General features: G+C 46.1%; 1 protein-coding gene across 1 annotated transcript; it reads left to right on the forward strand.

Annotated features, from left to right (window-relative positions):
• Positions 1 to 3,320: 3,320 nt before the first annotated feature.
• Positions 3,321 to 4,683, forward strand: LOC125534004 (transcription factor MYB93). Its single transcript, XM_048697312.2, has 2 exons — positions 3,321 to 3,671; positions 3,841 to 4,683. Exons 1-2 carry the CDS (start codon positions 3,400 to 3,402, stop codon positions 4,529 to 4,531), a joined length of 963 nt encoding a protein of 320 aa, XP_048553269.2. The 5' UTR covers positions 3,321 to 3,399; the 3' UTR covers positions 4,532 to 4,683.
• The last annotated feature ends 7,023 nt before the right edge of the window (positions 4,684 to 11,706 follow it).

Raw genomic sequence — 11,706 nt, forward strand, 5'->3', positions numbered from 1 at the left:
ATAGTGCGGAGATGAACACAGCCGAATTTTTAGCATCTTTGGAGTCCTAGGCAACGGTGGGGCTTGATGAGCTCAATTATGACTCCATTTGTAATGATTCAGAGGCAGCCGAAGAAGAGGAGGTGGCCGAGGAAGAGGAGGAAGTTGTGGAGGTGACTGAAGCAAGCATGCGGTTGTCAAGGTCATGCACCGCCAACTACAATTGGAACGAATCAAACGAAGACTATGTTTTGGGTGAGAATCACAGAATACTACAACAACTCCGTGGAGGTGAGCTCAAGCCGTATGCAAGGATCTCTTGGGCATCGTTGGAGCACCATTCATGACCATTGTAACCGATTGTTTGGTTGCATCGACCAAGTGAATCATGCACCACCGAGCGGTGTGCAAGTGGCGGAGTATGGCCCCTACATCCAAGAAATATCCAAGCATAGGAACACGAGGTTCGGCCACAAACCCTTCACGTCATTGCATCATTGCTACAAAAGAGCTATGCAAGAATGAGAAGTGGATCCAAAGAATTACGGAGACCAAGAGATCAAGGTTGAGCATATTCGTTGAGGAGAATGACGAGGTTGATGAAGAGGCCAATAATAGACCGGATGGGAAAAAAATTCACAAAAAGAAGAAGAGGAATGCATTCGAACGGTGGTCGACGAGGTTGAGGAGGACAACTTGTGGCCACGATTGAGGCCAAGAAGTTGTTGGCGGCCGAACGCAAAAAAGAGAAGATGGCAAGGTGGAATGAGCTCAAGTTGTTGGAGGATGAGAAATTAATGGAAGGCCAAGTTGACTGCCGAAGAAAGGAAGTTGAAGGCGGAGGAGCATAGACTTGCACTTGAGGAGGAGAGGATCTGTGATGACAAGAAGGCCGAAGAATGTGCTATCATGTTCATGAATCCAAACACAATGGATGAAACTGCAAGAAAGTATTGGGAGCTCACTCGTGGGGAGATCTTGACCCAAGCGAAATCCTCTCTTCATAATAGTGGTGGTGGCCGAGGAGGTGGTGGTGGTGCCGGCGGCGGCGGCCGAGAGGATGGTGGTGGTGGTGTCGGCAGCCGCGAGATGGAGGTGATGGTGGCCGAGAGGATGGTGGTGGTGGCGGCGGTGATGTTTTCTTCGGAGATCACCTCGTTTGAGTTCATACATGCCAATGGTTGGCTCGATCCACAACATATACATGCTATACTCGTGGTGATTTTGAATAAAACATTTGTGTTTGAAGTGATGCCTTTTGGATGAACTATGCATGTTTTAATTAAAAAACACGATGATGAAACTTTATGTTTATGACGATTATGTTATGCATGTTTTAATTTGAATGTTTTTAAGATATATATTGTATATTGTTTGAAGTCAAGCGGCTAGGACACAAAATATACACAATTTTATTTTTACTCCACTAAGTATATGGAGGATCGGCTATACTTTAGTGGAGTAAAATTTTCCTCCACTAACTTTACTCTGCCAGATTCTTAACATTTTGGGGACAGTGTATCAGGCAGTCTCAAAAAAAGGTAACGTGGTACCATGGTGTAGATCTTCAAGAGGGTGGTACCAGGGTGTGGATCTTCAAGAGGGAGAGATAGGTGCTCGTGAAAGTGGCGGTCACTCTCTAGGCATTTTTGACAGCCAGACGAAAAGCTGACGAGAAAATCTTCCAAAGCCCCCTGTGGATGTTTTCATTACTAGCTTCTCTCTGACCTACGGATTGTGCATTCACCGACGAGTAATCGTACCCAATCTACAATTGAGCTGGCCACTCGGTTGATCCCCCCCCAGCCATCTGGAAGTATGAAAATCAGTGTTGATGGGGTTATTGCCAAAGTAGGCTGTCGTGGAGCTGTAGCTGCAGCATGTTGAAGCAAAGATGGCATATTCATGGGCGCGCCAGCGATTGTCTTTCCACGTAAGGTATATCTGACCCGGACACCCTCGAAGCTCTAGCTTGTTGTGAAGCTCAGCATTAGCTTATGACTGAAAGTGGTGAATGCAATTCATGTGGTCAGCGGTGTGTGCCATCTAATGCTCCATCTTCCAAGAGATCCATCTTCGTTGGCGGAGCTTCAGCCTTGTCAATTTCACCCATAAAGGAAGATCATCAATTCATACACACATGCTCATTTACTGGCCCATAATTTCGACATGGCCGTCCGGTACGTCTCACCTTCCTCCATTCGCACGAGACTCGTCTCGCTCAGTGCTGCTGCCATGTGGAGATGGTCGTACAAGACGAGGCGACCCGGGGGGTGCTCAGGTTGAACGGTCATAATGTACACAGATTTTCGGCACCAATGATCAAAGACGACCATGGCAGATAACTAGTAGACGGCCAGCGTGGCCAAGTACGAGCGCACGGCTCGGCTACTCAGCTGCCTCACACATGCTCTTTCTAGTGGATCAGGTGGCGGTCTGAACCTGAACGGGAAGGCAACGTGGTTTTCCACGGGGAGAAATGGCTGGTGAGCGTGAGCCACGGTCCCGAGTCCTGACTTGGCAATACGGTGATGAGCACCCAGATTCAGAAGCAGCTCCACAGGAGCTACAAGAGCCACGGTGCCTCCAAAAACATCCAGTCATGTTTCATTGAACGCATGCCTAACTTTCGGCAGTGGTTTTCCACGAGTATTTTAATCGGATTCTTCACCGAATTCACGACCCAAATCATCTGGCGAAACCTCGATCAAGCCGCCAGCAGGATAGGTAAAGAAAATACTATAGTATAGTAGTAGGATGGTAATCGTAGGCTATTATTTTCCTGAATCGTAGGTAAAGAAAACATGGACGTAACGTAATTTGAAACATTATTCAGCGGTGAGATCAGCGTGTCGATCAGCATCTCCAAGGAAGGAGACGAGGAAGGTTCCTCACTCGTCCCTGCCACTACCTGACGTGCTTAACCAGATCCTGAATTACAGGTGCTACACTACACAGAGCGCTCTCATAACGAATTTTCTATACAGCAGCCTGCCACTTGTTGGGAGTGTTCACTTTATTCTTCCTTGTTGCGTGCCTTGCGACATGCAGCGCATGCAGGATATATCTGATCTTACGTGGCCAGATCTCCGGACAACTGCCCTCCTTGACTTACATCGTACACACACCTTTTGTTTACAGTATCCGACATAGACAAACTGTGCAACACTAGTCGCCACGACGGCAGAATGGAAGGAAAATTCGTAGCTTCCGCGGCACCTCTCGCTCGTGCCCTGTCAATCTGTCATGGAGTACGACCATGGACTGGCCGTGTCCTCTACTCCTCTATATATACGTGGCCAAGGGAAGACACGAACATAGTTTCTGAGTTCTGACTTCTGGCTACTACATCCTCCATCACAGCCACCAGTCGATCCTAGGTAACTAGCTAGCAGAGCTTGTATCTAGAAAATCGATCTGATGGGGAGGTCGCCGTGCTGCTGCCGCGACGCCGACGTGAAGAAGGGGCCATGGACGGAGGAGGAAGACAAGACGCTGGTGGAGCACATCCAGAAGCGCGGCGGGAACGTCGGCAGCTGGCGCCGCCTGCCCAAGGCCGCCGGCCTCAACCGCTGCGGCAAGAGCTGCCGCCTCCGCTGGACCAACTACCTCCGCCCCGACATCAAGCGCGGCAACTTCACTGACGAAGAGGAGCGCCTCATCATCACCCTACACGCCGGCCTTGGCAACAAGTACGTACCTAGTCCACGTCCAAATTAATCCAACTACTCCACACACCATCACTCGCACAACAGCTTAGCCGCCATGCACTGTCAATTTCTTCACCGTTGGCTTTTGTATAATAGTTGTTAGTCTTGAAGCGACACTGACATGCATGGATAATTTTTCGGTGGATATTAGGTGGGCAACGATCGCGACGCACCTGGAGGGCCGGACGGATAACGAGATCAAGAACTACTGGAACACGCACATCCGCAAGAAGCTCCTACGCATGGGCGTCGACCCAGTGACGCATCAGCAGCTGCCACCCGGCCAGAGTCACCACCACCTCAACGCCACCTCCATCGCCCACCACCCCGGGGCGCTCCTCTGGGCTGCGGCGGCTACAAGCCTTGGCAGCTTGGACACCGGCGCCCTTATGCAGGCGCAACTTCTACAACAGCTCCTCCAGGTCATCGGATCCAACAATGGCGCCAGCGGCCTCATCGCCAACCTAGCTGCAGCAAACGCAATGCTAAACTCAAGCGGTAGCATGGTTCCGAACCTCTTGCAGGAGCAGGACCAGATGAACTGCCTGCAGCCGGGTTACCTCTGCAACACCTCCAATTTTGCAGAGCAGCACGTGCCGCAACAGCAGCTGACCAACGACACGTCTCCGGGAACGAGCTCCTTTGCAGCAGCTAAACAGGCTGACCAGCTCTGCTGTACTGCAACTTCATTTGCATCGCATGATGTTGCACCCGTGGGTAACTGGTCGCCCGCGCAGGAGTTTGGTGGCTTGCTGGAGCCCATGATGGAGCTGCCCGATCTGTGCTCTCTAGAGAGTGATTCTTTCTGGAAGGACATACTGGAGGACAGCTACCGTTTGTAGATTCCTCCTTCCGGCTGAAACAAGTGTGTTGTGTATAATAGTTTTGTACAGCGTTAGATCCATCATAGAGGTGTAGATGGGATGATAAAACATGCATTGATTTGTTTGTGTGTTCATTGTGCTTCTTCCAGTATATTGGTCAGTGAAGTTGAAGGTTGTCCATTGCTGATTTAATGTGACTCAGTGCTCCTTATCAGTTAAGATGTTGCCAATAAGATGGCAGACAACCGAAACAATTTTGTCGCAATGACTGTGGTGCTTATTAGATAGAATTTGGTTAAGGTTGGAGCTTAGTAATAGATGCTTCAATGAAATATTATACTGGCTTACACATCCCATGTTAGCTAATAAACGAATGGACCTAAGGTGTCCTAAAAAGCTAGTAGATTTCATTTTCAATGTTTTTTGAAGGAACCGGCAGGAAAACTATCTTTTCATTTTTTCTCAACCAAAGATGAATTTTATTGGCTCAAAATGAAGCATAAAAAAAATACATAACATAATGAGGATATACTCGGCCTCTGCATAGTTAGGATACACACAGCAACGCCAACTCACACATGCAAAAACCGGACGACAACTAACAAAGTCATAAAAGACCACAACTTTGCGTAGGCAAGAAAACAAACCAAAACAATCAGATCTGCGGTCGGCAGACTACAATAATGGCCATATCCGCATAAACCATATGATGACACCAAATGGACGACAACGTCATTCAACAACAACACCTTCAAGAAGGGAGCGACACTCAAGTGCCGTCGTCACCAGATCCAACCACAAGGCCAGAATCTAGGTTTTCGCCCTGAAGAATCAATCTGAGCATATTCAAGCAATGCCTTCAACAAGGTATGAACGTACTATGGGAGGGGAGTAGATCCCGCCGCCGCCAACCACCGGCGGGCTTTGCCTGATATGTGCTCTCCGGAGAGTGATTCTTTTTGGAAGGACATACTGGAGGACAACTACCGTTTGTAGATTCCTCCTTCCGGCTGAAACAAATGTGTTGTGTATGATAGTTTTGCATAGTGTTAGATCCATCATAGAGGTGTAGATGGGATGATAAAACATGCATTGATTTGTTTGTGTGTTCATTGTGCTTCTTCCAATATATTGGTCAGTGAAGTTGAAGGTTGTTCATTGCTGATTTAATGTGACTCGTGCTCCTTATCAGTTAAGATGTTCCCACTAAGATGACAGACAACCGAAACAATTTTGTCGCAATGACTGTGGTGCTTATTAGATAAATTTGTTTACGGTTGGAGTTTAGTAATATATGCTTCAATGAAATGAATTGTTATACTGGCTTACACATCCTATGTTAGCTAATACACTCGAATGGACCTAAGGTGTCATAAAAAGCTAGTAGATTTCATTTTCAAAAAAATTTCAAAGAACTGGCAAGAAAACTATCTTTTCATTTTTCTCGATAAAAACTGAATTTTATTGGCTCAAAATGAAGCATCAAGAAGATACATAACACAATGAGCACATATCTGGCCTCTACATAGCTAGTATGCACACAACAACACCAACTCACACATACAAAAACGGACGGCAACTAGCAAAGTCATAAAAGGCCACAACTTTGCGTAGGCAAGAAAAAAAAATCAAAACAATCAGATCTGCGGTCAGCAAAGTACAATATTGGCCATATCCGCATAAACCATCTGATGACACCATATGGACGACGAGGTTATTCAACAACAACGCCTTCAAGAAGGGAGCGACACTCAAGTGTCACCGTCACCAGATCCAACCACAAGGCCAGAATCTAGGTTTTCACCTTGAAGAATCAGTCTGAGCATACCAATGCCTTCAACAAGGTAACAACGTACTATGGGAGGGGGGCAGATCCCGCTGCTGCCGACCACCAGCGGGCTTTGCCTGGAGGCGCTAGCCAACGATGGCGAGGAGAGGGGCACCAACGGGCAGGGGGGGGGGGTGACTAGGGGTAGGTTCTGCCCAAGCCGCTCCCTAGGAACAGCTCGAGGGCTTCTTCCAATTGGGAAGGAGTTAGTTATATCGTCCCCCTCTCACTATCTTTTCATATGAAGAGAAGGAGGGTTCATGTACAGAGGTGGAAAGTTTTTGTAGAGAACTAGCTGAAACTCGACGTTTTCAACAATGTATACGCCTTCCATATAATTTTATGTAAATATATTTGTAGGCAATGGTTTTAAGAAGTTATTTAGATTAAATAGTGATACGTCTCCAACGTATCTACTTTTCCAAACACTTTTGCCCTTATTTTGGACTCTAACTTGCATGATTTGAATGGAACTAACCCGGACTGACGCTGATTTCAGCAGAATTACCATGGTGTTATTTATGTGCAGGAGCAAATGTTCTCGGAATGACCTGAAACTTCACGGAGCCACTTTTCAGAAAATAAGAAAAATACCTGTAAAAGATGAAGGCCAGGGGGCCCACCACCCTACCTCGTGGGCCCCCTGTTGACTCTCCGACTCCAACTCCAACTCCATATATTGTGTTTCGGGGAGAAAAAAATCAGGGAGAAGAAATCATCGCGTTTTACGATACGGAGCCGCCGCCAAGTCCTAAAACCTCTCTGGAGGGCTGATCTGGAGTCCGTTCGGGGCTCCGGAGAGGGGAATCCGTCGCTATCGTCATCATCAACCATCCTCCATCACCAATTTCATGATGATCACCGCCATGCGTGAGTAATTCCATCGTAGACTTGCTGGACGGTGATGGGTTGGATGAGATCTATCATGTAATCGAGTTAGTTTTGTTAGGGTTTGATCCCAAGTGTCCACTATGTTCTGAGATTGATGTTGCCATGACTTTGCTATGCTTAATGCTTGTCACTAGGGCCCGAGCGCCATGAGTTCAGATCTGAACTTATTATGTTTTCATCAATATATGCGTGTTCTTGATCCTATCTTGCAAGTCTATAGTCACCTATTATGTGTTATGATCCGTTAACCCCGAAGTGACAATAATCGGGATACTTACCGGTGATGACCGTAGTTTGAGGAGTTCATGTATTCACTATGTGTTAATGCTTTGTTCCGGTTCTCTATTAAAAGAAGGCCTTAATATCCCTTAGTTTCCGTAAGGACCCCGCTGCCACGGGAGGGTAGGACAAAAGATGTCATGCAAGTTCTTTTCCATAAGTACGTATGACTATATTCGGAATACATGCCTACATTATATCAATGAACTGGAGCTAGTTCTGTGTCACCCTAAGTTATGACTGTTACATGATGAACCGCATCCGGCATAATTCTACATCACCGATTCATTGCCTACGAGCTTTCCATATATTGTTCTTCACTTATTTACTTTCCCGTTGCTATTGCTATCATCACTACAAAATACCAAAAACATTGCTTTTACTACCGTTACCTTTTGTTATCGTTATCACCACTATCATATTACTTTGCTACTAAACACTTTGCTGCAGATATTAAGTTTCCAGGTGTGGTTGAATTGACAACTCAGCTGCTAATACTTCAGAATATTCTTTGGCTCTCCTTATGTCAAATCAATAAATTTGGGTTGAATACTCTATCCTCGAAAACTGTTGCGATCTCCTATACTTGCGGGTTGTCAAATAGCTAGTGTGGGATAGCAAAACCACCTTTTGAAAAGACTTGTTCCTGGATTAAAATTGGTTCATGATGTTTTTTCCCACCGTAGTTTCCTAAAAAAATTACACTAAGAACCATATATTTTCTAGCAAATTAAGTGACAATTTCGAAGCCAGATCAGCACAAAACCATTTTGAATAGAACCATAGTTAATTATTGGACAATTTTTTTTACTTGGTGGCAACAGTCAGCATGACATGTCGCATCCGGTTGGACAACCACTAAATGTGTTTGGAAACATAATAAAGAAATAATTGTGCTAGATCCGTTCACTCAAGAAAAATTGTGCTAAATCCATTGTAGTGACTTTACACACAAAAAATACTTGAGCATGTTTTCCGTGTCACAAATATTAGATTCGTTTTGTTAAACTATTATGTACCCTAGCAGAAAAAATTGATCTACAAAAATAATTACTGAGCATCGACATATGTAGAGGACTAAATTTAGAAAATGTTACAGTCCCAACCAATGTAATAGGAAAGCTCGAGATATTAATTAACATTGGGTGATGCTTCTCGATTACTTGGTCTTGGTCTCCAGGGTGAAAATCCTATGTTTGATCCTACTTGGCTATACCTCGCAATGACGGTGTTCTTTGTGCCGTTATCCTGATGAAGGCATTGCTTAGAATTTACATTGACTTGATCTTCGAGGTGAAAATCCATGATATGTCCTTTCGTGGTTGGATCCGGCAATGGCGGCACTTGTGCGTCGCTCCCTTCTTGAAGGCGTTGCTTTTCCAGAACCTTTTTCGTAGTCTTTATGCTATCAAGAGATGGTTGGTGCTAATGGTCACTGTTGTATATCACCAACTGTTGTTTTCTTTGCTTTGGTTTTCCTTTTCTTTTTCTTCCTCCGCTAAGGCATAGCTTCGGTCTAGTATGGCTTTGCTTCTGCTGGCGTGATTGTGTGTGTGTGTGTGTGTGTGTGTGTGTGTGTGTGTGCATCGTAGTTAGTATGCAGAGGCAAGGTGTATGCTTATTATAATTGTATTCCTCGATGCTGCATTATGAGTCAATAAAAATGCCCTTTATAAAAAAACAGGCTTGCATTTTATGGACGTAACACCATCAGATAGATGAGCTGCCCTATTTCTTTATGGTGCCTTATTAGTTAGGGTAGGAAGTTGTTTGTGCAGTGTTGAAAGGTGATGGAGCTAACTCAAGCATACAGAGACCGACGCGCGACCTTCTAGAGCTGAGACGGAAGTCAAAATGAAGGGTTTTACCTCCGATCATGTAACAACATCAAATTAAATCTAATGGCTAGATGTGCTAAGCATAAAGAAGCGATGGCTTGGTGCTCTAGCTGATCGATCCCTACAAGAGCAGCAAAAGAGTCGTTTATAGTTAGGAGTTGGGTAGGTTAAAGGCTTGCCCGATGTTTGAAGCCTTTCTTTTTTCTTTTTTGTGAAACGTTTAAAGCCATTGACTTGTTCCAACAAAAATAAGGGAAGAGAAGAAGGATCGCTGTGAGTGACCAATGATTATCGTTGGGTTATTCTGATCTTACACCTTTAAGGAAGTCATTTGTGTCATTTCAATGGATAATGACTGGTAGCATTTTTTAAGTACAAGGTTAAAAGAACTCTGTTGACTTTAGTTGCTCGTGCCAAGCTAGTTGTAGTTAAGGATATTGTTTGCTCTGGGTTCTTGGAGCTGAATAGGAAACGGGGTGGAACAATTAAACTCGGTGCACGTTTTCTTAGTGTGCATATGAGCGGACTGGATTGGCACGGATCGAGCCGCTGGGTCATACTGAGCAATTCTGGCCAACTAAGTAAAAGGTGAAAACGGTGAATCCAAACATTTTTTTTTGCAGGGCGGTGAATCTAAACTAAATTATGAAAGGGCAACGCTAGACGCCGGCCATAAAAGATCCGCCGCCTCGCGAGCCATTGGATTCAATCATAAGATGATCGTCAGATTCAGCTACAAGCTTTGCAACAAGGATGATGTTGCGTTCAGGTGTTTCAACAGAGTTCATGTTGTTGAACTTTCGTAACAAAGGTATTGTTGCAGAATTTTTTCACAATAGGGATAATGTTGCAGACTTCTTTTGTCTCCACTAGAAAGTCTTTCAACATCGATAGTGTTGCAGAAATCTTTCTTGCAACAGTGAGGATGTTGCAAGAAAACAAATCACGATATCTCGTTCTGCGCGAGCTCCTGTCGAACAATGGTGAGGGAGGAGCGGCGCTCACCATCGCACTGCCGCCGATGAGCGCCGGGCCTCTGACAAGGTCGCCTCGCCTCCATCCTCCTCTCCGGCAAGGTGGGCACACCGCGTGCGGCCGACGGTCGTGGTGGAGGCAGGCGGCAACAGTGGCGACCACGCCTGACCCCGGCTGCAACCTCTCCACCATCATTCTCTTCGGCAAGGTGGACGGTTACCAGTGCTGAAGGGTCGAGTGACGCATGTGGGATCTGGATGTCGCCGCGTCACAGTCTCACCTTCGTCATCCTCGGTCTGCAACAGACCAATTGTTGCGGGGCGTAAGATTACAACAAAGGGTGAGTTGCAAATCTAATGGTCATGGCCCATGGGCCCCGTGGTGTGCAGAGAAGACAGCGGATGCGAGAGCTGCGATCCGCCGGGTGAATAGAAGCGTTTCTCATTATGAAACGGACTTATCTACTTATTACTCCCTCCATTTCAAAATATAGTGCGCCCGCGCTTTTCGAGGTTCAACTTTGACCGTAAATTTAACCAACAAGACCAACTATGGCGGGAGAAAAAAATTATATACCTGAAAACTTCTTTCGAATACGAATTCACTGATATAATTTTGCTCCCGCCGCAATCGGTTTTGATGATTAAATTTACGATCAAAGTTGAAGCATGGGGATAAAAGAAGCACTACATTGTGGAATGGAGGGAGTATCTCTTAAGGCAGAGAGTTATGTACACCCAGAAATGATGGCGTTTTACATGCCTTGTCTCAAAGGAAACACTTGATGACGACATGAGACAGGACCGATGGTTAAATATCGTTGCTGTTTTTCTACTTACCCATGCACAAACCACACACGAACTGCTAAATGCTTGTGAACGTGGGCAACTGAGGAAGATTCTAGGCGAAGCTAACCCTGCCTCGCCGAACCAATCGCCAGGCCGGGCAAAACAAAACAGTAGCTAGCTGGTGGATGAATTGGTGCACAAAGGGAAACGTATTTGACTGCCGTTTGTCCAGAGGGATCGGCATGCATGCATGCACCCTGAGAAAACGCAGGTCGCCCTACGTGACGCCAAGAGAGATTTCAGTTACGTACGCGTGGACGCCGTGTTTACCGAAGCGACGACGTCGCAGGCGTGCCAACCAAACCACTATGCAGGCAGGCTACACGTACCGGCCGGCTGCCGGATGTTGTCTCGGTGGCTTTTGTCCCTTCCCTTGCACAAGGGATCAGGTGGCGGTCTGAACGGGAAGGCAACGTGTGGTTTTCCACGGGAAGAGATGGGTGGTGAGCCACGGTCCCGAGTTCTGACGCTCGGCGCCGTATGGATATGGTCATGAGCACTCAGATGCAGAAGCTGCACATGAGCTCCTACAAG

This window comes from Triticum urartu, chromosome 2A (assembly GCF_056163025.1).
Source record: "Triticum urartu cultivar PI428250 chromosome 2A, HENAU_Tu73, whole genome shotgun sequence".
NCBI lineage: Eukaryota > Viridiplantae > Streptophyta > Magnoliopsida > Poales > Poaceae > Triticum > Triticum urartu.

Excerpts from the sequence above, each read along its gene's own strand:
- LOC125534004 (XM_048697312.2), top strand. The coding sequence starts at position 3,400 with ATGGGGAGGTCGCCGTGCTGCTGCCGCGACGCCGACGTGAAGAAGGGG. Across the intron at positions 3,672-3,840 it reads CACGCCGGCCTTGGCAACAA|GTGGGCAACGATCGCGACGC; the intron begins GTACGTACCTAG and ends GGTGGATATTAG.